Source organism: Coregonus clupeaformis, chromosome 15 (genome assembly GCF_020615455.1).
Source record: "Coregonus clupeaformis isolate EN_2021a chromosome 15, ASM2061545v1, whole genome shotgun sequence".
Taxonomy (NCBI): Eukaryota; Metazoa; Chordata; class Actinopteri; order Salmoniformes; family Salmonidae; genus Coregonus; species Coregonus clupeaformis.
In genome coordinates this window covers 65,786,544-65,813,017 of record NC_059206.1, presented here as the reverse complement: position 1 = coordinate 65,813,017, position 26,474 = coordinate 65,786,544, and the positions used below count along the sequence as shown (strand labels likewise).

Genomic DNA, 26,474 nt, shown 5'->3' with positions numbered 1-26,474 from the left:
GGGATGTAAACAAATTTGTGCACAAATTTGTGGAACATTTCTAGGATCTATTATTTCAGCTCATGAAACATAGGACCAACACTTTACATGTTGCGTTCATAGTTTTGTTCAGTGTAGCTCAATGTTTTTGTATTTTATTCCTCTTGTTACAATTGTAATTTTTGTAATTTATTTTTTAAGCCTGCATCATTAGGAAGGGTTAGTAAGGAAGCATTTCACGGTTAAGTCTACACCAGTTGTATTCAGCGCATGTGACAAATGTTGATTTGATTAGTACAGTAGAGTACAGTACAGTAGAGTTCAGTACAATACATTATAGTGTACTCAACTCCAGTGTGCTCTGCTGTGTACTGTACTGAACTCTACTCTATTGTATTGAACTACACTCTACTTTTCTTTACTGTACTCTACTTTGCAGTACTTTACTGTCCAAACTTGTGAATAAAACTGTGGTTTGTGACTACTATGATTTCCCATCGTAGCCAATTTAACTGCAGATATTCCGTTACAGATTTTTCGGAAATTCGATTACCGATTTGGCAACGGAATTGAGTATTAACCACTTATTAATTTATAAACAAAATTGATATCAGTAAAAACACTATACCTAATTGATAGGTCTACTTTTACTTGTTCCTTCTGTGAACTTTCATTATCCTCCCTCCTCATGAGGGAGAGAAATTAAAGCATATCCTAAAGACATGTGGGTTTTTGGTAACAGAATTCCAAGGCACAAGGCAATGTTTCTTAAACTTACAGAAGGCAGAAAAATGTATCCAACACTAAATATAAGTGTTGATATTAGTTGGCAGGGGCCTTTACTTAGTTTTGATGTATATACTTTTTCTGGTAATTGTTTTCTAAGACCCCTTTTCCATCTGTTTGACCAGAAATCAAAGCCTTTGCTTATTCCACATTTTTAGGATGGAAAATGGTTGGAAAATGTATATGCCTTAATTTATTAATAATATAGACTCTTAGGTTTCATTTGACACCCAATTTTGACATGCTCCTATGAACTTCACATGTTGGTACTCATGGGTCATTTTACATGGAAATGACTTGCTACTGATTCATGATCTTTCAAAGAAAAGTTAACACAATATGATATACTAAAAGTAAGCAGGCAAACACAAAATAAGTTTGTCAATCATAAAAGGATATGCACCTAACCATATAAGGAAACGATATAAGGGTGTATGGGAGCCAACATTTGGAACTCTGAGTATCATGGCATCTTCATAATTATTGGGACTGACCTTTTGCACATAATATTTTCATTTGGTCGACATCCCATATCATACTATTATGCTCTATGTTCATTTAATTTCAAAAGAGATATGACTGTTTGCTTTATTGTAAAATTACACTGACTTGAAATGGGGTAACATGTGCATCAATGTTTCTTATACACAATTTAGTATCCTTGAATGCTAAATGTACTGAGCAAAGCCTACTCAATTCTAAACGTTGTATTGCCACTAGATGGCAATGGTACACCATTGGTTGGTTTCATGTAATGCATTACCGTAATCTTGTATATAGGGACGGCTATATGCAAAGTTACTGTCAGCATCATCTGAAATGTAAGGATATTAAGTTTTAGATATTTGCAAACAGACCTTCAAATACCAAATCACATTTGAAATCCCCATGAAGATACCTTTTTGTTTATCTTACTTTAATTTTGATCTATTAAATGATAATAGCCAAGTTGTTCCTGTTGCAACACAGAAGGGTCGTTGAAGTAGGCTGTTTGCCTATTACATTTGGAGCGCAATTTGTTTGCAATAGAAAACGGCTGCAGAGGCTTGTTCCATGGTAAAATAAATGCCCTTCTATTAGGGATGTAGCGCGGAAAAAACCTGTCACCAAGGGAGACGCGCAGGTTGGGTATGTGCCAACCGTCTGTGCACTGCTGTGTTGTGGATGGTCGAGAGAGCGTGCATAATATGGAGAGAATTACGCGCGAGTAGACTCCAGATAGAGAACTTCAAAATCTCAAAAAGGGACATTTCAGGTACTAGCTATATTTTATAATGTGTTTGATTTCAATATTGTGGTTTTCAGGATATCCTAAACTTTACACTACTGCTCATCATTTTGTGTAGACAACAAGCTGTCAAGTTGCTTCTTAATGAGATTAACTACCTCGCCCTCACAATCTTTTTGTTGCCAACTTTGAAAACACGGCAGAAGCCGGAAAGCAAAAATTGACAACGTCGTTATCAGGTACAATGTCAATATAAGGTTGTAGGCCTAACTAACTCATATACTACACTGAACAAAAATATGAGCTGAAATAAAAAAATCTCAGACATTTTCCATATGCACAAAAAGCTTATTTCTCAAAAATGTTGTGCACAAATTTGATTACATCCCTGTTAGTGAGCATTTCTCCTTTGCCAAGATCATCCATCCACCTGACAGGTGTGGCATATCAAGAAGCTGATTAAACAGCATGATCATTACACAGGTGCACCTTGTGCTGGGGACAATACAAGGGATTGTCTCAGGAGTGGGAGGGTGGTGTTGAGGAGTATTTCTGTCTGTAATAAAGCCCTTTTGTGGGGGAAAACTATTTCTGATTGGCTGGGCCTGGTTCCCCAGTCGGTGGACCTGGTTGCCAAGTTGGTGGGCCTATGCCCTCCAAGGCCCACCCATGGCTGCACCCCTACCCAGTCATGTGAAATCCATAGATTGGGCCTAAATCATTTTTCAATTGATTTATTTCCTTATATGAACTGTAACTCAGTAATATCTTTGAAATTGTTGCATTTATATTTTTGTTCAGTATACATTTTAACAGCACAATGACAATAGTAAACCTTACTTGGCTTGGCTAGATGGCTTGTTTTTTGGCTTGTAACCAGCAGCTTTTGGCTCCCTGCTTACAGTTAAGTGTTTGGTTGTTTGAATGAGAGTTGCTATGTGACATTCTTCTCATTCATTTTCCAATCAGAAGGGAAAAGAAATCAATACATTCAAAATGTAATTACAATCTTTGTCTTATGACATCAACTTTCTGTATATCAAATTATAATGATACAAAGTGTAGCCTATTGTTATTCTTGGGCACAGTTGATTGGAAGTTAGGCTTTGTCACTGTTCAAGTGCAACTGTGAGTAAGTTTACTAGGTTACAACTATAGCAACAGTTTGTGCATCGGCCCAGCCATGCTTGGCCTAGAGTCTTGTGTGTGGAACTAGTCCTAATCCACCTCACACCTGCCACAGTGTTAGACTATAAATATGTCCATTCCGTCTCAGGTCATTAGAGTCCATGTGGAGTCACTAGGAAGCTTGTTGGGACAGTGAGCCAGCCTCACAGGATACCATCGCAGCAAGTGTAAGGACTATAGTAGTCTACCTGGCTTTGTCACAAGCTGCAGTAGCTACAACACTCCATAATTGGTTGATTGTATCAGTCAATGAGACGGAGACAGTGGACACTGTGCCTGTCTACTCAACAAGCAGCCCAATTTTGATATTTTATTCAGTGATTGGTATTTTGACCAATCCGATCAGCTCTGAAAAAGATCTGATATGATTGGTCAAAAGACCAATTAGGCTGTGTTTATGCATTCAGCCTAATTCTGATCTTTTACCACTTAATTGGTCTTTTGACCCATCAGATTAGATATTTTGCCACTAATTGGGAAAAATATCAGAATTGGGCTGCCTGTGTAAACGCAGCCTTTGACTGGCCAAGGATGATATGACTAAGTTATGTTTTGCGCAATCATGTGACATAGCAAAATTGTATCCTGTATTTTAAGCCTTATCCAGAAATGAGAACTGCACCACAAAATGAAAGCAATTGTCTGAAAAGAATAGGGGACAGTTTGATGAAAAGCTATAAATAAAGGTTAAAATCCAGGCATGTCACATTATTGCGTGAAACACAGGGGCATGGCCGATGTTGACTAATTGACAGACAAACAGATACGCCTTGATCAGACCGACAGTGTCATAGCGTTTTGGTACACCAGAAGTACATTAATTTCAAATCAAATCAATTTTTGTTGTCACATACACGTGTATTAGCAGATGTTATTGCGGGTGTAGCGAAATGCTTGTGCTTCTAGCGCCGACAGTGCAGCATTGCATTGCAGAGTTCTGTGTTTGCCCTTGCAGCATTGCATTGCAGAGTTCTGTGTTCTGTGTGGTACATACGTTGGATATAGCCAACGTGTGCATCAAATTGTATGCGTAGACTTGACAGAAATAGTAGCAAAGGGTGAATGTTGAACTTTTGTTGCATAGATATCCAGTAAAACTGTTCTATTACAAATAAATAACTTATTTTACGCAGCATTGATGCAATGACGCTGTCGGTCTGATCGAGGCGATAGGGTTAGTGGTCATGAAGCCTTCTTGACAATTGTAGAGTGAAGTCATAGGCATGGTATACCATGCTGAAATGGCTTATTCTACTGAACAAAAATATAAACGCAACATACAATAATTTCAAAGATTTTACTGAGTTACAGTTCATATAAGGAAATCAGTCAATTGAAATAAATATTTGAGGCCTTAATCTATGGATTTCACATGAATGAATCTACACACAATACCCCATAATGACAAAGCAACAAATGTTTTTTTGAAATGATTGCAAATGTATATAAAAAAATAAATATATATATATATATATATATATATAATATAAGTATTCAGACCCTTTGTATGAGACTCGAAATTGAGCTTCGGTGCATCCTGTGGGGCTACCTGCCGCTATGGGGCGGCAGGTAGCTTAGTGGTTAAGAGCGTTGTGCCAGTAACCGAAAGGTTGCTGGTTCTAATCCCCGAGCCGACTAGGTGAAAAATCTGTCGATGTGCCCTTGAGCAAGGCACTTAACCCTAATTGCTCCTGTAAGTCGCTCTGGATAAGAGCGTCTGCTAAATGACTAAAATGTCAAAATGTTTCCATTGATCATCCTTGAGCTGTTTCTACAACTTGATTGAAGTCCACCTGTGGTAAATTCAATTGATTGAACATGATTTGGAAAGGCACACACCTGTCTATATAAGGTCCAACAGCTGACAGTGCATGTCAGAGGCACAGATCTGGGGAAGGGTAAAGCATTGAAGATCCCCAAGAACACAGTGGCCTCCATCATTCTTAAATGGAAGAAGTTTGGAATCACCAAGACTCTTCCTAGAGCTGGCCGCCCAGCCAAACTGAGCTATCGGGGAAGAAGGGCCTTGGTCAGGGAGTTGACCAAGAACCTGATGGTCACTCTGACAGAGCTACAGAGTTCCTCTGTGGAGTTGGAAGAACCTTCCAGAAGGACAATCATCTCTGCAGCACTCCACCAATCAGGCCTTTATGGTAGAGTGGCCAGACAGAAGTCACCCCTCAGTAAAAGGCACAATGACTGCCCACTTGGAGTTTGCCAAAAGGCACCTAAAGGACTCAGACCATGAGAAGCAAGATGCTCTGGTCTGATGAAACAAAGATTGAATTATTTGGCCTGAATGCCAAGTGTCACGTCTGGAGGAAACCTGGCACCATCCCTACGGTGAAGCATGGTGGTGGCAGCATCATGCTGTGGGGATATTTTTTCAGCAGCAGGGACTGGGTGACTAGTCAGGATCGAGGCAAAGATGAATGGAGCAAAGTACAGAGAGATCCTTGATGAAAACCTGCTCCAGAGCGCTCACACTGGGGCGACGGTTCACCTTCCAACAGGACAACGACCCTAAGAGGACGCGAGGCTGTAATCGCTGCCAAAGGTGCTTCAACAAAGTACTGAGTAAAGGGTCTGAATACTTATGTAAATATGATATTTCAGTTTTTTATTTTCTATACATTTGCAAAGAAATCTAAAAACCTGTTTTTGCTATGTCATTATGGGGTATTGTGTGTAGATTGATGAGGATAAAAACTATTTAATCCATTTTAGAATAAGGCTGTAACATAACAAAATGTGGAAAAAGTGAAGGGGTCTGAATACTTTCCGAATGCACTGTATGCTCAATGGGTGACATGTCTGATGAGTATGCAGAAGGACTGAGACATATCAGCTTCCAGGAATTGTGTACAGATCCTTGCGACATGGGGCGTGCTTTATCATGCTGAAACATGAGGTGATGGCGGTGGAATCTCTGTGCATTGAAATTGTCATCAATAAAATGCAATTGTGTTCGTTGTCCGTAGCTTATGCCTGCCCATACCATAACCCCACCGCCACCATGGAGGGCACTCTGTTCACAACGTTGACATCAGCAAACCACTCGCCCACACGATGCCATACACGTGGTCTGCGATTGTGAGGCAGGTTGGACGTACTGCCAAATTCTCTAAAACAACGTTGGAGGCAGCTTATTTACATTTTACATTTTAGTCATTTAGCAGACGCTCTTATCCAGAGTTTATGATAGAGAAATTAACATTCAATTCTCTGGCAACAGCTCTGGTGTATGTGACAAGTACATATGATTTGATTTGGATATTCCTGCAGTTAGCATGCCAATTGCACACTCCCTCAAAACTTGAGACATCTGTGGCATTGTGTTGTGTGATGAAACTGCACATTTTAGAGTGGCCTTTTATTGTCCCCAGCACAAGGTGCACCTGTGTAATGATCTTGCTGTTTTATCAGCTTTTTGATATGCCATACCTGTCAGGTGGATGGATTATATTTGTAAAGGAGAAATATGTTTTTTGTGCATGTAGAACATTTCTGGGATCTTTTATTTCAGCTCATGAAACATGGGACCAACACTTTACAAGTTGCATTTATATTTTTGTTCTGTATAGTACAGATAATAGCCTGGTGTGGTCATTATTTTTACACTTGGACGCCACAACACTTGAAGCCTTGATTACCAGGCAGAGTGAATGCAAGACTACAGCATAAATACTAGTTAAATACCACTACTGTAGGTATCATTGTACTGAATGTCATGACTGTAAAGTAAGAGGTCACAAGTCAACATCAACATGATCGTTATGTTGGTCCTTCTAACACAGGGGTGTCAAACGTCCGGCCCGCGGGCCGGATCAGGCCCGCAAACGGGTTTAATCCGGCCCGCGAGATGATAAAAAATATTATAATAATATATATATATTAATAATAATAATTTTGTAAAGTATAAAAATGCGCTGCAATTTTTCAATAAAATAAACTGCTGTTCCAATTGCGTCCACTGGATGGCGCAATAGCAATTGTGTTAAGCAAGCTAACTGTTTATACCGGGGCAGAGCAAGTAGGTCAAGCACGTGCAGCCAATGAGCTACTTTGTTTTGCCCGCGATATTTATTACGGCTTCTACTTTTAACATTATGTGCTTTGGCACCCTCATTGCCCCAATATGTCTCTGTCAAAAAAGAGAAAAGTGGACGCAGAGTGCAGAGTGTTCCAAGAAAAATTGTCATCCTATTTATGCTGAAAGAATATAACCTTCGTCGCCACTATGTGAGTCTTCATGCCGACAAATATGACAACTTTCAAGGACAGCGGAGATGAGAGAAGGTGAATGAACTGTTGGCGGGTCTGAAGAAACCGCAGTCTGTGTTTACTCACAGCCGAGACATCAGTGACGCTGCAGTGAAAGCTAGCTACCTCATTGCTAATGAAATCGCAGTGGCTTCAAAACCATTAAGTGAGGGTGAATTTGTAAAAACATGCATGATGAAGGCAGCGGAGATTGTGTGCCCTGAAAAGCGGCAGGCTTTTGCAAATATCAGCCTGACAAGAAACACAGTTGCAGACAGGATTTCCGATCTTTCAGTGGATTTGGACAGCCAGTTGAAGCAAAAAGTAAAGTCATTTATTGCGTTTTCGGTTGCAATTGATGAAAGCACGGACATTACAGATGTTGCACAACTGGCCATTTTCATCCGCGGAGTTGATGACACATTGACCGTCACCGAGGAGTTTGTGGAGTTGGTGCCGATGACAGATACAACGACAGCAGCTGATATTTTTACTGCACTCGTCGGGCGCGCTGGACAGGGTCGGAGTGGACTGGTCCCGCGCTGTCAGCCTGGCTACAGATGGTGCGCCCTCAATGATCGTGAAAAAAGCAGGCGTTGTGACAAAGTTCAGAGAGAAAGTGCAATCTGCAAATGGAGGACGTGATTTTTAGACTTTTCACTGTATTTTGCACCAGGAGGCTTTGTGTTGCAAGTCATTAAAGATGGATAACGTCATGAAGGTGGTCATCCAAACTGTTAATTTCATCCGATCCAGAAGCCTGAATCACCGTCAGTTTGACAGCCTTCTCAGAGAGAAAGACCACATCTATGGCCTGCCATACCACACTGAGGTAAGATGGTTAAGCCGAGGTGCTGTGCTGAGGCGTTTCTTTGATTTACGAGAAGAAATTGAACAGTTCATGGAAGAAAAGGGCAAACCAGTGTTAGAATTTCATTCCGCAGAATGGATGCAGGACCTTGCATTTATGGTGGATGTTACAGAGCACCTGAATAACTCAAACAGCTTCAAGGGCGCAACAAAGTTGTCACGCAGTATTATGACAGCATACGTTCTTTCAAGTTGAAGCTGTCATTGTGGGAGACGCAACTTGCCGGTGGTGATGCAGCTCACTTCCCCTGTCTGAAAAATGTGTGCCAACATGTGGCAGACATGAAGCGGTTCAAAGATAAAATAACTGGACTGTTACGGGAGTTTGAGCAACGCTTTCAGATTTATGTTTATATGTTTTTATGTTGATGTGCTATTGTTTTTAATTTATTTTATTTTATTTGTATATTTAACCTATTATTGACTCTGTGGTTCTTGCACTTGTTTGGGGAACAGGATTTCATTATTTTTATCTACATTTCTGCCTGAGAAATGACACCCTGATATAGTTCTGTGATCTGTGAAACAGTTCTGTTAATCACTGAGGAATTGTGTGTTTGTGTGTTCTTTTTCTTTAGAATTTTCAAAAAAACTTGACGTGTTTTATGATTAATAGTGATGTTGTGCTTGTACTATTTTGGACACACTGTCCTCAGGCTCCAGCTTTATGTTGTATGTTGATCGTATTAAAACAAAGAAAACAATCTGAAGTTGTTGTTTTTAAGTTATATATACCATGATTTTTCCGGTCCGGCCCACTTGGGAATAGATTTTCCTCCATGTGGCCCCTGAGCTAAAATGAGTTTGACACCCCTGTTCTAACAGAAGGGGTTGATTAAAGGGTAAACACATGTATAGGTTAATGGGGTCATGGTTATGTATAGGCTTCTCTGCTCTTGCAGCTGGAGTGGCCTAGGCTAGGTCAATGGTCTTAATCCAGTATGCCATGCTATAGTATAAAGCAGACCATCTCTGAGTCCCAATGATCTTCAGCACTTGATCACTTCCGTTAATGGATTTGAGAGGAAATTGGTGTAAGAAATAGGGTGGGGAAAATCCATATAGCTACACCAATTCAATTATTTTAAATGTGTGGGGAGGAGTGCAGGAGTGCATACTTCAGGAGAAAGGTATAAGAATTGCCTAATTGTCTGTCTTAAAGAATGCTCCCACTTCTGGATTACTTCTCCCCTTCACTGGGGCATCCAATGTCGGCACTAAACACTATCTCTAAGTCATAACACCCAAGGCCTTAACTCCAATTCCCATGGTGGAAGTACACTAGACTGCATGGCGATGACTAGTTATGGCCATGACTGGTTACAGCATGACTGAGCGAGTGAATAGTTTAATCCCTCAAGTCTCTGAGGCCCCAGTGTCCGTATTGGACAGGGCCTTACTTCTGTGAGCATCGCATGGGGCAGCATAACACACAGGCTTATCCAGTTACAATCCTGTCCCCTTTGTGAAACACACTCAGTGGGTGACAGCGGCGGTGAGGTTGCCATTGTGCCACTCAGACCAGACAAGTGACTTTTACAAGGTGCAAAAGGTCAGGTCTTGTTAATTGTGTCGAGATGGGCCAGGTTACTTTAATTAATTAAATTACATTATGTAGTGCCTAAACCAACCCTGTTAAGAAGTGATCTTAGTTTGGACACAGACAGTACCAGTCAGACCTGGGTCAATAGTTTTTTTCAGTTACTTTAGGTGCACTTGGTTTAGCTCACCTGGTGTCAGTGTCGGATGGGGAGGGTTTGCGCTTTTAGAACTATCCCATGGGTGCTATTGTGCTGGGCAAGCCAAATCAGGCACACCTACGGAAAGACAACATCATTTAGACCCAAATATGATGCCAGTTATTTGTATCTTGTCAGCCATGGAATATTTAGAGCGTAGGGCCAAATCGTCAACATAAAGTATTTGCCATGTACAGTACCAGTAAAAGGTTTGGACACACCTACTCATTCCAGGGGTTTTCTTTATTTTTACTATTTTCTACATTTTAGAATAATAGTGAAGACATCAAAACTATGAAATAACACATATGGAATGATGTAGTAACCAAAAAAGTGTTAAACAAATCAAAATATATTTTGCCTTGATGACAAATTTGCACACTCTTGGCATTCTCTCAGCCAGCTTCATGAGGTAGTCACCTGGAATGCATTTACATTTACAGTTGTGCCTTGTTAATTTGTGGAATTTATTTCCTTCTTAATGCGTTTGAGCCAATCAGTTGTATTGTGACAAGGTAGGGGTGGTATACAGAAGATGGCCCTATTTGGTAAAAGACCAAGTCAATATTATGGCAAGAACAGCTCAAATAAGCAAAGAGAAATGACAGTCCATCATTACTTTAAGACATGATGGTCAGTCAATAAAGAAAATCTCAAGAACTTTTGAAGGTTTCTTCAAGTGCAGTCGCAAAAACCATCAAGCGCTATGATGAAACTGGCTCTCATGAGGACCGCCACAGGAAAGGAAGACCAAGGGTTACCTCTGCTGCAGAGGATAAGTTCATTAGAGTTACCAGCCTCAGAAATTGCTGCCCAAATAAATGCCACAGACACATCATCTCAACATCAACTGTTCAGAGGAGACTGCATGAATCAGGCCTTCATGGTCGAATTGCTGCAAAGAAACCACTACTAAAGGACACCAATAAGAAGAAGAGACTTGTTTGGGCCAAGCAACACGAGCAATGGACATTAGACCGGTGGAAATCTGTCCTTTGGTCGGATGAGTCCAAATGTGTCTTTGTGAGACGCAGAATAGGTGAACGGATGATCTCTGAATGTGTGGTTCCCACCATAAAGCATGGAGGAGGAGGTGTGAAGGTGTGGGTGTGCTTTGCTGGTGACACTGTGATTTATTTTGAATTCAAGGCACACTTAACCAGCATGGCTACCACAGCATTCTGCAGCGATACACCATCCCATCTGGTTTGCGCTTAGTGGGACTATAATTTGTTTTTTTCAACAGGACAATGACCCAAAACACACCTCCAGGCTGTGTAAGGGCTATTTGACCAAGAAGGAGAGTGATGGAGTGCTGCATCAGATGACCTGGCCTCCACAATCACCCGACCTCAACCCAATTGAGATGGTTTGGGATGAGTTGGACAGCAGAGTGAAGGAAAAGCAGCCAACAAGTGCTCAGCATATGTGGGAACTCCTTCAAGACTGTTGGAAAAGCATTCCTCATGAAGCTGGTTGAGAGAATGCCAAGAGTGTGCAAAGCTGTCGTCAAGGCAAAGGGTGGCTATTTTGAAGAATATAAAATATATTTTGATTTGTTTAACACTTGATTCCATGTGTTATTTCATAGTTTTGATGTCTTCACTATTATTCTACAATGTAGAAAGTACTGTATCTTACGTGTCTACACTTGACACTTACATGCGACGTCTGCTATCAGAATACGAAGATTGCGTCTAGACCCGTCTTTTCAATGCACAGATGTCGCTATTTGGTCAGATTGTGTTCAGATCTGGCTGACCACTTCAGGAGGTGGTCAGGGATGCATTGTGTGCGGATTTCTCCTCAGTCTGGATGCAATCAGGTTATCGAAAGTGCATACAGTGGGCGATGTCATCGGTGGAAGAGGCTAAATATAATAATAACACAACAACAACAACTGATGGAAGTAGCTAACAGCTGTAGCTGAGCAGCCAGCTAACCTCTGTTGGAAAAAAAAATCCTAGCGTGTGAGGAATGTGTTTGCTGGCCTCATAAATGCTAGCCAGCTAGCGAATATTTAGAAAAATACTGTTTTGTTTGGCTAGAGTTATGCTAACCCGTTGCGATCCCTTTAGCATTGCTTGCTGGCTAGCTACAGAGGTTAGCTGGCTATTTTGCTACAGTAGTTAGTCTTCAGTTGTTGTCTTATTATCATATTTAGCCTATTCCACCATTTGTAGAATGCATACTGGCATTTGAATGTAGCACGAGAAAAGGGAATCCGGACACAGTAGACACATTTTAAATGTAGGTGTAGATGCATGACGCGTTCGGAATTCCGTGATCAGAAGGCTATGATCAGAATACTAAAGCTGCATGAATTGTTAAGTCTGGACACGGCCTTATAGCTCTACATCCACACATGTCATGTCACATTTAGACCAGTTTAGGGTATTCGTATTTTGGGAAATTAAAAACAGACTGATTAAGATGCGTAAGATTGGACCACTCAGTGATACTGTACTGGATGTTCATGCAACATAGTCATATTAAGTATTTTGAGTAACCCTTTGTGTGCGTGCGTGTGTACTTGTGTTTGGAAAACAGATCTACGCTCCAGGTAGTGACAGTAAGAAGGGGAATAGTTCACAGTGAAGATTTCTCCACTCAGTGAAATTCAACTTTTAATCCAGGTCCTGACCTGTAATTTGCCTGCTTGCCCTCCTGCCTGCCTGTCTATGTAACAGTCTTTCCCCTTCAGTGACCTTGTGTAACACTACAATATGTAAAAACAAAGTTGGGTCAACCAAGACTATTAATCCCTCTCATATGTCTCCCTCTCACACATTCTCCTTATAATAATGTTTTTTAAACTCTGCCTGGATCATTTGATTCTGCTGTTTAAGTTATTACAGATTGTATTTTTACCACTGTATATTGTTTACTCTCTGCTCACTCCCTTTTTCTCTACTACAGAGTCTCTGTTGAATATAGCTGTGGAATGGATTTACAGCCAGTAGAAAGGTGATGCGGGTAGAACACCATATTGGAAAGCGACTGTCAACTTTGCCTGTAGGTGTTCAAAGCTAACACCATGCCATAAGGAACTGTGTGCTGCAACAATTTTACTGTGGGCTGGAACTATTATTTTGGGCTGGAAAGAGGACCCTCTCCACTTTCAACATGCTGATAGCTAACAATAGCATTTTCAGCGAGCTCTTCCAATGTCTCTGGCCGATAGCAGGCCTCCTCAATCAGTGGAATAGTCCTTAATTAGGAACAACAAACCCACTACACCTGCATCTGCTCTACATAAACACATATATTGGACACATCAAGCTGCCGTGCAGAAGCTCAAGCCGGCAGCTGGCAGCTGGCACCTCTGCATGTGTGCACCGGTGTCTGTATAGTTAGTGTGTATGTTTCCAAGTCTGCATGTGTATGTGAGTGTGCGCCACCTTGGATCCTCCTTGGAGCCGCACACAGCCCGGGCGCCCAGCCTTCGGCCCGGAGATGCTGCAGACCAACAACTACTCCCTGGTGCTGCTGATCCAGTTGAGCCTGTTGACCTTTGACCTGTTCGTCAACTCCTTCAGCGAGCTGCTGAGGGCCGCGCCCGTCGTCCAGCTGGTGCTCTTCATGTAAGACCCGGGGAAGGATGGGAGAGCCAGGGGGTAGACTCTGATGTAAATTAATGATTTAAAGCTTCTTCATTTAAGCGGTAGAAAGAGTGGGAGAAAAAGGGTATTGACACAATGTAAAAAGCAGTGTTTCTCAACTCTGGTCACTCAGCACAGTGTGGGTGTGTTCATTTGTGTGTCTTCATTCGTTTTAACGTAACTGTAACTAAATGGAAGCTTCTCTCTCTCTCGGTCAGTATCCAGGACATAGCCATCCTGTTTAACCTGATCATCATTCTGCTGATGCTGTTCAACACCTACGTGTTCCAGGTGGGCCTGGTGTCCTTGCTGCTGGAACGCTTCAGGGCCCTGCTGCTGCTCTCTGCCCTCTATCTGACCCTGAGCATCTCCCTACACTCCTGGATCATGGTACGCTGTGTGTGTGTCAATTAAAATCAAAGTTTATTCGTCACATACACAGTTTACAGCAGGTATGAAAGGTGCAGCGAAATGCTAATGCGCTAGCTCCCTCAACAATGCAGTACATTAGTCAATATCAACAATAAAAAGAGTCAAGTCAAAAATAACAAGTAAGAGAGGTAGTATGCATAGTAAAAATGGACTGTATTTACACTGCATTTACAAATATAAAGTGGGCAGTGAGTGACTTGGTCTAGCAGTGGAATAAATAGTATTTAATAGAACAACAGCGTTGACTGTGTGTGTAACACTCGCACTTGACTTTTTCCCCCCCTACTAGCACCGACTTTGTGATTAGCTACTTTATTGAGGAAAAATGTACTTACTATGACTGAGATATGTGATTTTCCCACCATATGTGGTTGTCCCACCATCACTAACTGTAAGTCACTCTGGATAAGAGCGTCTGCTAAATGACTAAAATATAAAAATGTCAAGTGTGTGTGGGTGCTTGTGTGTGTGTGTGTGTTTATGGATGTGTAAGTTTTTGTTTAAGGGTTGGATGTGTGGGTAGTCAGTGCAAATAATCTCTAAAGTGCAGATCATCTCTGAGGTTAAAATAGTCTCTTCTGTGCAGGTAGACATCTAGGGTTAGCTGTTCAGCAGTCTGATGGCCTGGTGGTGCTAGCTGTCTCAGAGCCTCTTGTTCTGAGACCCGATGCTCCGATACCACTTGCCAGGTGGTAACAGAGTGAACAGTCCGTGGCTCAGTTGATGATCTTAACGGCCTTCCTTTGTGTGTGTGTGTGTGTTGTGAGAGAGAGAGAGAATGTAGCTTACACATTCTGACACATGCACGTCCATGTATATACTGCATGTGCGCATATATGTGTGAAGCCTGCGTGTGTGTGTATTTTCATGGGGATAGTTCTGATTTCTAGTTATTATAGAAATATGCACGTGTGTGAAGGTATAGGATCTGTTCATAGCCTGACGATCAACATTCAGTGAATTTGAGGTTTGAGAGAAGTACTGTAGAGGAACTGATCTTTCTTACAGGCAATGGGGGATTTAGCCTGAGCTGTGATGTTCAGGAAACTCCCTGACAGCCCACTATGACTGAGCTTTTGTCATAGGTGGATTCACTCCTAGCCACAAATGAGATGAGAGTGTACTTTATTCATCCCAAGGGGGAAATGACATTTGGCACTAACCTGATATGTGTAAAATATATCTTATTTTGTGGATATGGAATTTCTAGTTTTCTGTAGGCCTCAGAATTGTTTATTACATGTGTATTATCATTTACTATCAATTTATGGTTTATTATATGTTTTAGTGAAATAATGCTATCCCTCAAACTGTAATATGCATTGGGTTGTGTCTATCTCTGCAGAATCTACGCTGGCTAAAATCGAACCGCTATGTGTGGACTGATGGTCTCCAAGTGATTTTTGTCTTCCAAAGAATAGGTGAGGCTGTCTTTGGTCACACTCTTACTGAAACACAGTTTAGGAAACCTTTTAGGCCTGAAACGCAATCCATCTTGGGTGCCTTCATTGACTCAAAAAAGGTGGAGATCAATGCTACATGGTAAATACTTATTGAAGGTGTGTAGTACTACATCAGTCACACACACATGCACGAACACACACACACACACACAGCTCTCACACTCTTTATTTGTATAGCGTAGTAGGTAGATACCAAGTTGACCCTTGTGGGCCATATGGGTCTGATTTTAATTCCCTTTATCTCCTAATTGGTTAAGAGGATTTATAGTTTGTTGTTTGTTTGTTGTTGTCTTTTCTGTTTCAAAACCAAATGACTTCAGTATTTCATTGGCGTGTGATGTGTGTTTGTGTGCAGCGTCCGTGTTGTACTACTACTTCTACAAGCGCACCACAGAGTACCTGGGTGACCCTCGGCTCTATGAAGACTCGCCTTGGCTCAGAGATGCCTTTGCCAATGCCAGGGCCCGCCAGTGAGCAAAGAGCAGTGTGTGGAGATGAAACTGGTATGGACAGATCCAAAATAGACCCCTCCCCGTCCCCCGGACACAGAGAGACACTGCTACGTGCAGAGCTGAAATAGACGCTACAGTGCACAGTCCTGGGCTTATATGGAGGGAAGAACCAGAGGGAAGACCTCTGTGCTCTATCAGACATGGGTAAACTTTAACAAGGAGGGTGAAAAATGAGATTCTGCTTGGATACAGCAAGCCACTTGTACTGTAAGAGGCAAACTGGTTTAGGGCCTTGATTAATGGACAGAATGTTATACCAAGATGACTGTGATGCTAAAATGTGGGAACTCATAGTTTGATGTGACATTGACACAACAAGTAGTATTTTTTTCCACACTTTGAAACCTTGTGACTGGGTTTGTCTGTGTTATTTAGCTATCAATGCAATTATTGTCTTTGTTGTTTTTTATGTGGGATGATTTGTGAGTTTGTGTGCCAGATTTTCTTGTGAAGATGACTGGAAAGAAAAACAATGTTTTATGTGTTTAAAATGCTTACTTTTGTCCTGCTTTTTGTACAAATGTATTAAACAAAACCCAGACGATGCACACACTGATACACCCTGTCTGTGCTCAGTATTCCTTTCAGTAAATACTTCCAATGTTAATCCTATATCACACACGTGCACTCAGCATAAGCACACATTTATGTGACACATCACTTTATGTCACAAGCTCTCAGCATTGTGAATGAGCTTACCTTTTTCTTATGCCCCTATGCAGTCATTGCATTGACCTAAACCCACTAAAACCCGCTGGATTTATTCATGGAAAAAAACAAACCGTAAAACAGTCACATGCAAAATCTCCAAAAACAATTTGGGTGTACAGAATGTATGCTGTGCAGTTACAGTATGTCTCAGAATAGGGGACTAAAGACCTAGGTAAGAGTATATATATTACTGCACGTAAAACTGGATGTGTCAGTCAATTTATCACCACGTCTCTCCTAACCCACCCCATAAATAGTGCTCTACAGTAAATATACACATCAATACACCATATGCATGCTTGCTTTCAAGGAGCCACAGACAGGGCTCTATTCTTATACCTGGGATTAATCAGGGATTGAGTCTTTAGCCTACAGCCCACAGGCCAGTGTTTTTCACAGCAGTGATGTCACCGCCCTGTGTTTATGAAGGTGTCAGCAAGGATGGTGGATAAACAAAGATATCTTACTCAGGCAGTTTACCATTGGAAAAAATGGTCAAGGTTCCTGTCTGTGTAAGTGGGCGTTCCCTCTCTCGCGTGAGCATGCTTTCCCGCGTGAGACCAGTGGCTCTGGTCTACTTACTGCCCCCTCCCCGCTCTCCCCATACGCCCTGACTAGAAAACATTAGCCAGTGAGATGTCTCGCTTTCTGGTGCACCCCATCCGCGGGGCGGGGGCAATAAGTAGACCAGAGTGGCCCCGTCCCGAAAAAATTAACGAGGGAGGTGTCTCGCTTTCTCTACCGTGTCTGGTGTCAGTCCTATGTTAACCTAACGCATGCATGTGCACACACATAGTACTAGAATGCCTGCCACTTTGACCATTATCAATTTGGATTGATACAGTAAATAGATTGTATCTCGTTACAGGGGCATTTTGCTTGATCAACCGTGAGCAACAATGCCATGGCTCTGAAAGATCTCTAGTCATCATCATTCACTTGGCTCTCTGCTGCTGAGGTCGATAATGTAAAACACTGATGAGCAAAGCATTGCAACGCACAGTATTTCATGTGAAAAAACGTCATAGTACAGAGGGGTAAGCAATCTGCAATCTCCTCTTCTGTCCAATGCAGAATATTATAAAAATACAAGCACCAACAACGACAAATCGACTTCCGAGCCACACGGGGCGCTGTGAAAGTAAATATCTATAGAGTTTTTAGCAATGCACTTCCGCTTGTTTTTTAATCGTTTTAATATCCATGGTTTCAACACTTGAGAAGAACTGATACAGATTCGCTGGTGTTCTTATTCTGTCTTTGAACGCCATGTCTTATAATTACGTGGTAACCGCGCAGAAACCGACGGCAGTCAATGCCTGCATCACCGGTAAATGTGTTCTTCTTGTTTCTTGTTAGCTCGCGCACAAACATGTCGTAGCTACATGCTAAGCTCCCGCGCGAGAAGTCTAGCTACAGGCACTTGCAGGCCCCCTTGATATTGTTTTGCCAGCAAGTCTATCAAGTCCATTGATAAGGGCTTTGTTCAATTTTGAATAACCATGCACAGAATGGGACATGTGGTTTCGCTCAACTGATATCATATAGCTAGTTATCAATTGTCAATCAAGTGAACACAAAATGGCACGAGCCAGTGTGTGCTCCTGCGCAGCCAGGATGTTTTGAAGCTAATGCTAGTTATCTTCAGCTGTCCGTTGATGTCAATTTGTTTGCTAACGTCAGTCAATTGGATTGCTATTACCTTATTGTTTATCAGTTTGCCAAGAATCTCAGTGGGGTTTGGAGCTTCAGTGTTGTTAAATTACACAGGTAGCAGGCAGGCCACTGTAGTGCCAGTCAATATGTCCACCTAAATAATACATTGGCAAATTACAATCACGGACAGTGTGCATAGTTACGAATGTAGGGCACTTTACTTAGCTAGCTAGCTAACGTTACCCTTAAACTGCCTGCATTTATTTGATTGCCAATATATTGGTGATAGCTAGCAAACGATTCAATGTATTACTCTTTACATTTTTAGTCATTTAGCAGACGCTCTTATCCAGAGCGACTTACAGTTAGTGAGTGCATACATATTTTTTTCATACTGGCCCCCCGTGGGAAACGAACCCACAACCCTGGCGTTGCAAGCGCCATGCTCTACCAACTGAGCTACACGGTTAAAATACGTGTGATTAAAAACAAAACTTAATTCAAGGCATTCTGACACTGACTTTATCAAATCCCATATTATTAATAAAAAAAATCAGACTGTCAATGCAGTGTTGTCACCTTAGTGTATATTTTGTGAGTAAAACATATCTGCTTAGTAAGAAAAGTATGCAATTTGTATTGTTAGTAGATAGAAAAACAAATACTTGAACTCCAGAAATGTGCCTTTTCAAAATACAGGAATGAGATTGGGAAAGACACAAAATCTGCTAGTCATTCAGAAAGCTGAAAAAGTTAGTCCGACTGACTGGGCCACCCTCTCTTCCCCAGGCCACTTCACCTCTGCGGAGGACCTGAATCTTCTCATAGCCAAAAACACACGCCTGGAGATCTATGTGGTCACAGCGGAAGGGCTCCGGCCCGTCAAAGAGGTGGGCATGTACGGCAAGATCGCCGTCATGGAGCTCTTCAGGCCAAAGGTGAGTCTACTACTACCTGTATGTCTGTGTTTGTGTGTGCATGTTAGTCATTTCAAAGCTGGGTCACGTTCAGTAGAGAGAAAACATTTTGAAACAGGGAGGTACTACCTGAACTTGTCCAATAAGAACACAGATTTATGTTTTACGTTGCAAAAGGTTCTACTATTGTGTGCCCTTCTGAACAAGACCCGGGTTTCTTTCTGTAACTGCCATACAAGTTGTAAACTTCTGCCGATGTCTAACTTGAAAGTGGACATATGTTTTCACTGGCTTCAATGGAGAGGAACTTTTTGTCTGTTTTGACTGCAGGGGGAAAGCAAGGATCTGCTGTTCATTCTCACGGCCAAATACAACGCTTGCATCCTGGAGTACAAACAGAACGGGGAGAGCATCGACATCATCACCCGCGCCCACGGCAACGTGCAGGTAGGAGAAAAATAAATATGAGCAAAGCCAGTGTCTTTGAGCTGTTGATGGAGATCAAAGTATATGTTCTGCAAAACTATAACAGGAATACTCTGCAGACTGAAACAATAGGATGCCGTGAAACTCCTCTTAACTTGACCAACTTATTTATTTTTTGCGTAGGACCGCATCGGGCGTCCCTCGGAGACGGGCATCATCGGTATTGTAGACCCTGAGTGCCGCATGATTGGCCTGCGACTGTACGACGGCCTATTCAAGGTGATCCCGTTGGACCGGGAGAACCGAGAACTCAAGGCCTTCAACATCCGCCTGGAGGAGCTGCAGGTCATCGACGTCCACTTCCTGTACGGCTGTCAGGCGCCCACAGTCTGCTTCATCTATCAGGTAGGGAGGGGAGGGTAGGAAGTGGTGGATGAAAGGGGTACAATGTTGGAGTGGTTGTGTGTATGCATTTATCTGGGTGTGTGTTGAGGGGGTGATTGGGTATGAGTTGAAAGAATGCAAGAGTAGGAATTTGATGCTGTTTGAGAGAATATTGGGGGGATGTGTATATGAGACAGTAGTGCATCTCCGGTGAAAGGGGGAATGTGTGCTTTATTTAGCAGACATTTTGTGTGAATATCTGCGAGTGTTTCAGTCTGATTGTATCTGTGTTTGTGTGCTGTAGGACCCTCAGGGACGGCATGTGAAGACCTATGAGGTGTCGCTGAGGGAGAAGGAGTTCAACAAGGGGCCGTGGAAACAGGAGAACGTGGAGGCTGAGGCTTCTATGGTCATCCCAGGTGAGGAGAGCGAATGTCCATGCAGGGTTAGACAAGGATCATCAGGGCCCTGGTCCAATACTCATGAGATTTAGTTTATTCTGGATTCTTAGATTAGTGTTTAAAGATCATTTCCACTGGAACTGCAGCGCCCAAGGGTCCTCTTCTTCCTCTTCTAGCGTATTTGAATGTGACTGAATGTGGTTGATTTACTTGGTTGTTTATGTATTTGTCTTATCTATTTTAGTCCCAGAACCATTTGGGGGCGCTATAATCATTGGACAAGAATCCATCACCTATCACAACGGGGATAAATACTTGGCCATCGCTCCTCCCACCATCAAGGTAAGGTCAATCTAAATCAACACAATGCAGAGGCTTTCAACTCTTTTCCAACATCATGCAGTTTGATAGCAATGATTAATTGATATAGAGTACGGCACTTCTCCAGATGCTCACAGCACTTTACATAGAACAGAGGGATACTCACCTCATCCACCACCTCTGTTCCCTTTCCCCCAACAGCAAAGCACCATCGTATGTCACAACCGTGTGGACCCCAACGGCTCGCGCTACCTGCTGGGGGACATGGAGGGCCGCCTGTTTATGCTGCTGCTGGAGAAGGAGGAGCTGATGGACGGGGCCGTGGTGCTCAAGGACCTCCGTGTTGAGCTGCTCGGAGAGGTACATGTTGTAGGCCTTCTCTCTCCTTCTGTCTCTTTCTCGTGATCTGTCTCCCTCTCTCTCTGTGTTTCTGGTTGTTTTCTCTTTTGTGTGGTCTGTCTAATTTAATCTCAACTTCTATATATTTTTATCTGTCCGTCTCCATAGCAAGCCCTCTCTCTTGCTCTCTCTGATGTCTCTCTTGCTTTTTCGGTCTCCCTATGATCTCTTGTTCTTTTTATCTGGCTCAGTCGTCTCATATCTTGCTTTCAATGATGTCTCCCTTTTCTCTGCTTCTTTCCTATTTGACATTCAACCTCCACATTACACAATTGAGTCTCAATGGCAGAATTATCCTTGAGTGTGTTTTGTAAAAAAATATGTGATAGTGTACACCAGGAACTTTTTGTAAGTTGATAACATGATATGAGATGGGCTGAAGAGTAATGTCTGTGTGCGTCCCTCTCTCGCTCGCAGACATCCATTGCAGAGTGCTTGACCTACCTGGACAACGGTGTGGTGTTTGTGGGTTCTAGATTGGGCGACTCCCAGTTGGTCAAGGTAAGGCTGGACCGGTCACATAGAAAACACCTTGATAAATGTAACCCTGGAAAAGAAAGAAAGGATAAGCAAGCCTCACTATTTTTTCTGTACTGAGTGGTGGACATCACCCCCTTTGTCTCAAAGAAAAATAAGTATGGTCAAAGTCCACTTGTTGTTTATCTAGAGTTGGCACATTATTGTTATGGCTTGTAATGGACATTATTATTATTATTACTCCAGCTCAATGTGGACAGTAACGACTCGGGGTCGTACGTGGCGGTGATGGAGACTTTCACCAACCTGGGGCCCATCGTGGACATGTGTGTGGTGGACCTGGAGAGACAGGGACAGGGCCAGCTGGTCACCTGCTCCGGAGCTTTCAAGGAGGGCTCCCTCAGGATCATCCGGAATGGCATCGGGATCCACGAGCACGCCAGCATCGACCTGCCAGGGATCAAAGGTCAGCAGGAGGGCTTCTGGGCCCTCTGGGGGGAAATAAAAGAGGATGCTGCTCTCTCTGGACCGATACCCAATCGACCCCTAGCCCCTATCCCCCTACACAGTTGTAGATCTGGAGGATTTGGATTGGTATAAGCAATATATGGTAGTGCCTCTACCTCTGATACACTAGGGCCAAATTCTAGCTGGCTTGATTGGAATTATCAAATTCGAGCTGGCTTGAATGGAATTATCAGTTTCACAACTGGTACCAGTTCAATTAGAATTCGGGCTGGTGGTGTCGTTATTATGGAACCACCAAGCTGATCACTGCTGGATGCTGACACAAGATTTAGCTAGCTTGTCTGGGCTTGTTGCTGTTAGCTAGCACATGGACAAGCAGTACTGCAATAGTCAGACATGACATGAGTTGCCACCATAGCTGTGTACTTCATTCATTTTTGCACTACACAATAAACTTTTATGAGAACAGTCAGCCCTCGAATGCTAGCTACGTAACGCGTTAGCAAGCAAATCAGAGTTGAAACAAGCTAGCTAGCTAACGTGAGCTATCAGGAATGTTAGCTGACCAGGTCGTATTGAATGCTCGCTAGCTACAGCATATCAAACCTGTCGTCAGGTTTCCTTGCTTAGCTAGCTACCTAATGGCCTGTTATGCTAGCGACGCCGCTAATCGTTAAGCTAGCTAACTCAGCAAAAAAAGAAACGTCCTCTCACTGTCAACTGCGTTTATTTTCAGCAAACTTAACATGTGTAAATATTTGTATGAACATAACAAGATTCAACAACTGCGACATAAACTGAACAAGTTCCACAGACATGTGACTAACATAAATTGAATAATGTGTCCCTGAACAAACGGGGGGGGGTCAAAATCAAAAGTAACAGTCAGTATCTGGTGTGGCCACCAGCTGCATTAAGTACTGCAGTGCATCTCCTCATGGACTGCACCATATTTTCCAGTTCTTGCTGTGAGATGTTACCCCACTCTTCCACCAAGGCACCTGCAAGTTCCCAGACATTTCTGGGGGGAATGGCCCTAGCCCTCACCCTCCGATCCAACAGGTCCCAGACGTGCTCAATGTGATTGAGATCCGGGCTCTTCGCTGGCCATGGCAGAACACTGACATTCCTGTCTTGCAGGAAATCACGCACAGAACGAGCAGTATGGCAGGTGGCATTGTCATGCTGGAGGGTCATGTCAGGATGAGCCTGCAGGAAGGGTACCACATGAGGGAGGAGGATGTCTTCCCTGTAACGCACAGCGTTGAGATTGCCTGCAATGACAACAAGCTCAGTCTGATGATGCTGTGACACACCGCCCCAGACCATGACGAACCCTCCACCTCCAAATCGATCCCACTCCAGAGTACAGGCCTCTGTGTAACGCTAATTTCTTCGACGATAAACGTGAATCCGACCATCACCCCTGGTGAGAGAGAACCGCGACTCGTCAATGAAGAGCACTTTTTGCCAGTCCTGTCTGGTCCAGCGACGGTGGGTTTGTGCCCATAGGTGACGTTGTTGCCGGTGATGTCTGGTGAGGACCTGCCTTACAACAGGCCTACAAGCCCTCAGTCCAGCCCCTCTCAGCCTATTGCGGACAGTCTGAGCACTGATGGAGGGATTGTGCAGTCCTGGTGTAACTCGGGCAGTTGTTGTTGCTATCCTGTACCTGTCCCGCAGGTGTGATGTTTGGATGTACCCATCCTGTGCAGGTGTTGTTACACGTGGTCTGCCACTGCGAGGACGATCAGCTGTCCGTCCTGTCTCCCTGTAGCGCTATCTTAAACGTCTCACAGTACGGACATTGGAATTTTTTGACCTGGCCACATCTGCAGTCCTCATGCCTCCTTGCAGCATGCCTAATGTACGTTCACGCAGATGAGCAGGGACCCTGGGCATCTTTCTTTTGGTGTTTTTCAGAGTCAGTAGAAATGCCTCTTTAGTGTCCTAAGTTTTCATAACTGTGACCTTAATTGCCTACCGTCTGTAAGTTGTTAGTGTCTTAACGACCGTTCCACAGGTGCATGTTCATTAATTGTTTATGGTTCATTGAACAAGCATGGGAAACAGTGTTTAAACCCTTTACAATGAAGATCTGTGAAGTTATTTTGATTTTTACGAATTATCTTTGAAAGACAGGGTCCTGAAAAAGGGACGTATCTTTTTTTGCTGAGTTTACATGGCTCTGAGTGAGTCTGGCTGGCACTGGCAAGAGTATGAGATAACGTTAGTTACAAAATCTTGCTAGCAACATTAGCGAAGCCAGCTACAGTCACATATTGGCTACCTAGCAACATGACATCATTTCTAATTTCTGGAGGCAGTGGAAATGCAATTTGAGCTAGCCCACCAAGGCCAGCCCAACCTGGGTTGACTTCAAAGTGCCAGTGGAAACGGGGCTTCAGTGGGATTTTCTCCAAATTGCTTGCATCTGTAATCTTTGCCATTTTTTGATTGTAGTTGAATTACATTTTTGAATCGTTTATGGTCCCAGGCATCGGCCACTGACTCGTGAACACGTTGATGAGAAGCAATTAGTCAGTCAATGAGGCTCAGATAGAGAATAGAAACCATAAGAACCTGCCTTGGCCCACCAGGACTGTGGCTTCGGCACGGATCAATCAAGGTACAGCGTTGACTCCTTTCTAGTTCAGGGTCCTGAACATTTAGGTTCACTAGGCACCTAAATGGAAGTAAACAGACTAAAACAGGGAGGGACTACCTAGACTTAATCCAATAATAGTCCAAATAAGAAGCTCATTCTAGTTTTCTGTTGCAAAACACTTTGAAACATTTCCTGTTGTTTGCACTAATGAAACACCACCTAGCTAATACAGTGCTGCTTGTTTTCTAGGTCTGTGGAGCGCTTGACATTTATTTTCCTGCATATTTTTTTTGTTGTCCTCCCAGGTTTGTGGCCTCTTCGCTCAGAGGCTGGGAGGGAGACAGACGATATGCTGGTCCTGTCTTTCGTGGGCCAGACAAGGTGAGACAACCATTGGTGGCCTTATAGAAAGGTTCTGCATGGTTGACCACAATGCAATCACTCCCTGTCCAGTCCGGTGAAGCCTTGCCTAATGCCACAGTGTCATGTTTACATGATCAGGTTGTTATTGATTTGGCACCAATTATAACAAAATGGAGAATAGACTGATAAAACAAAACATTTATTCAATTTCAGAGTCAGACATTGTTGACATGGATAGATTTTGACACCAGTTATAACAAAGAGAGACAAGTTTACAATGGTTTAAATCAGGGGTGTCAAACTCATTTTAGCTCAGGGGCCACATGGAGGAAAATCTATTCCCAAGTGGGCCGGACCGGAAAAATCATGGTATATATAACTTAAAAACAACAACTTCAGATTGTTTTCTTTGTTTTAATACGATCAACATACAACATAAAGCTGGAGCCTGAGGACAGTGTGTCCAAAATAGTACAAGCACAACATCACTATTAATCATAAAACACGTCAAGTTTATTTGAAAATTCTAAAGAAAAAGAACACACAAACACACAATGCCTCAGTGATTAACAGAACTGTTTCACAGATCACAGAACTATATCAGGGTGTCATTTCTCAGGCAGAAATGTAGATAAAAATAATGAAATCCTGTTCCCCAAACAAGTGCAAGAACCACAGAGTCAAGAATAGGTTAAATATACAAATAAAATAAAATCAATTAAAAACAATAGCACATCAACATAACATATAAACATAAATCTGAAAGCGTTGCTCAAACTCCCGTAACAGTCCCGTTATTTTATCTTTGAACCGCTTCATGTCTGCCACATGTTGGGTCGCGCACACATTTTTCAGACAGGGGAAGTGAGCTGCATCACCACCGGCAAGTTGCGTCTCCCACAATGACAGCTTCAACTTGAAAGAACGTATGCTGTCATAATACTGCGTGACAACTTTGTTGCGCCCTTGCAGCTGTTTGTTCAAGTTATTCAGGTGCTCTGTAACATCCACCATAAATGCAAGGTCCGGCATCCATTCTGCGGAATGAAATTCTAACACTGGTTTGCCCTTTTCTTCCATGAACTGTTCAATTTCTTCTCGTAAATCAAAGAAACGCCTCAGCACAGCACCTCGGCTTAACCATCTTACCTCAGTGTGGTATGGCAGGCCATAGATGTGGTCTTTCTCTCTGAGAAGGCTGTCAAACTGACGGTGATTCAGGCTTCTGGATCGGATGAAATTAACAGTTTGGATGACCACCTTCATGACATTATCCATCTT

General features: G+C 42.6%; 2 protein-coding genes across 4 annotated transcripts in view; both read left to right on the top strand.

Annotated features, from left to right (window-relative positions):
- Positions 1–1,902: 1,902 nt before the first annotated feature.
- Positions 1,903–16,612, top strand: LOC121573291 (transmembrane protein 138). Of its 3 annotated transcripts, none has more exons than XM_045225426.1 (5): positions 1,903–2,020; positions 12,973–13,637; positions 13,874–14,045; positions 15,433–15,508; positions 15,906–16,612. In XM_045225426.1, the coding sequence occupies exons 2-5, from the start codon at positions 13,510–13,512 to the stop codon at positions 16,022–16,024; spliced, it is 495 nt and encodes a 164-aa protein (XP_045081361.1). In that variant the 5' UTR covers positions 1,903–2,020; positions 12,973–13,509; the 3' UTR covers positions 16,025–16,612. The 3 variants fall into 3 exon arrangements, with proteins under 3 accessions (XP_045081361.1, XP_045081363.1, XP_045081362.1); XM_045225428.1 differs by lacking the exon at positions 1,903–2,020 and adding an exon at positions 12,285–12,781; XM_045225427.1 differs by lacking the exon at positions 1,903–2,020 and having other exon boundaries at positions 12,285–13,637.
- A 1,341-nt stretch (positions 16,613–17,953) lies between these two features.
- LOC121573290 (DNA damage-binding protein 1) overlaps positions 17,954–26,474 on the top strand; it is a 31,986-nt gene continuing 23,465 nt past the window's right edge. Inside the window, exons 1-10 of the mRNA XM_041885145.2 lie at positions 17,954–18,103; positions 19,219–19,367; positions 19,677–19,793; positions 19,956–20,177; positions 20,461–20,575; positions 20,802–20,899; positions 21,080–21,238; positions 21,695–21,778; positions 22,001–22,220; positions 25,136–25,211. Coding sequence (XP_041741079.1) covers positions 18,043–18,103; positions 19,219–19,367; positions 19,677–19,793; positions 19,956–20,177; positions 20,461–20,575; positions 20,802–20,899; positions 21,080–21,238; positions 21,695–21,778; positions 22,001–22,220; positions 25,136–25,211 — 1,301 coding nt within the window. The 5' untranslated portion in view covers positions 17,954–18,042. The remainder of the gene's footprint in view (positions 18,104–19,218; positions 19,368–19,676; positions 19,794–19,955; positions 20,178–20,460; positions 20,576–20,801; positions 20,900–21,079; positions 21,239–21,694; positions 21,779–22,000; positions 22,221–25,135; positions 25,212–26,474) is intronic.

Excerpts from the sequence above, each read along its gene's own strand:
- LOC121573291 (XM_045225426.1), top strand. The coding sequence starts at position 13,510 with ATGCTGCAGACCAACAACTACTCCCTGGTGCTGCTGATCCAGTTGAGC. Across the intron at positions 13,638-13,873 it reads GTCCAGCTGGTGCTCTTCAT|TATCCAGGACATAGCCATCC; the intron begins GTAAGACCCGGG and ends TCTCTCGGTCAG. Across the intron at positions 15,509-15,905 it reads TTTTGTCTTCCAAAGAATAG|CGTCCGTGTTGTACTACTAC; the intron begins GTGAGGCTGTCT and ends GTTTGTGTGCAG.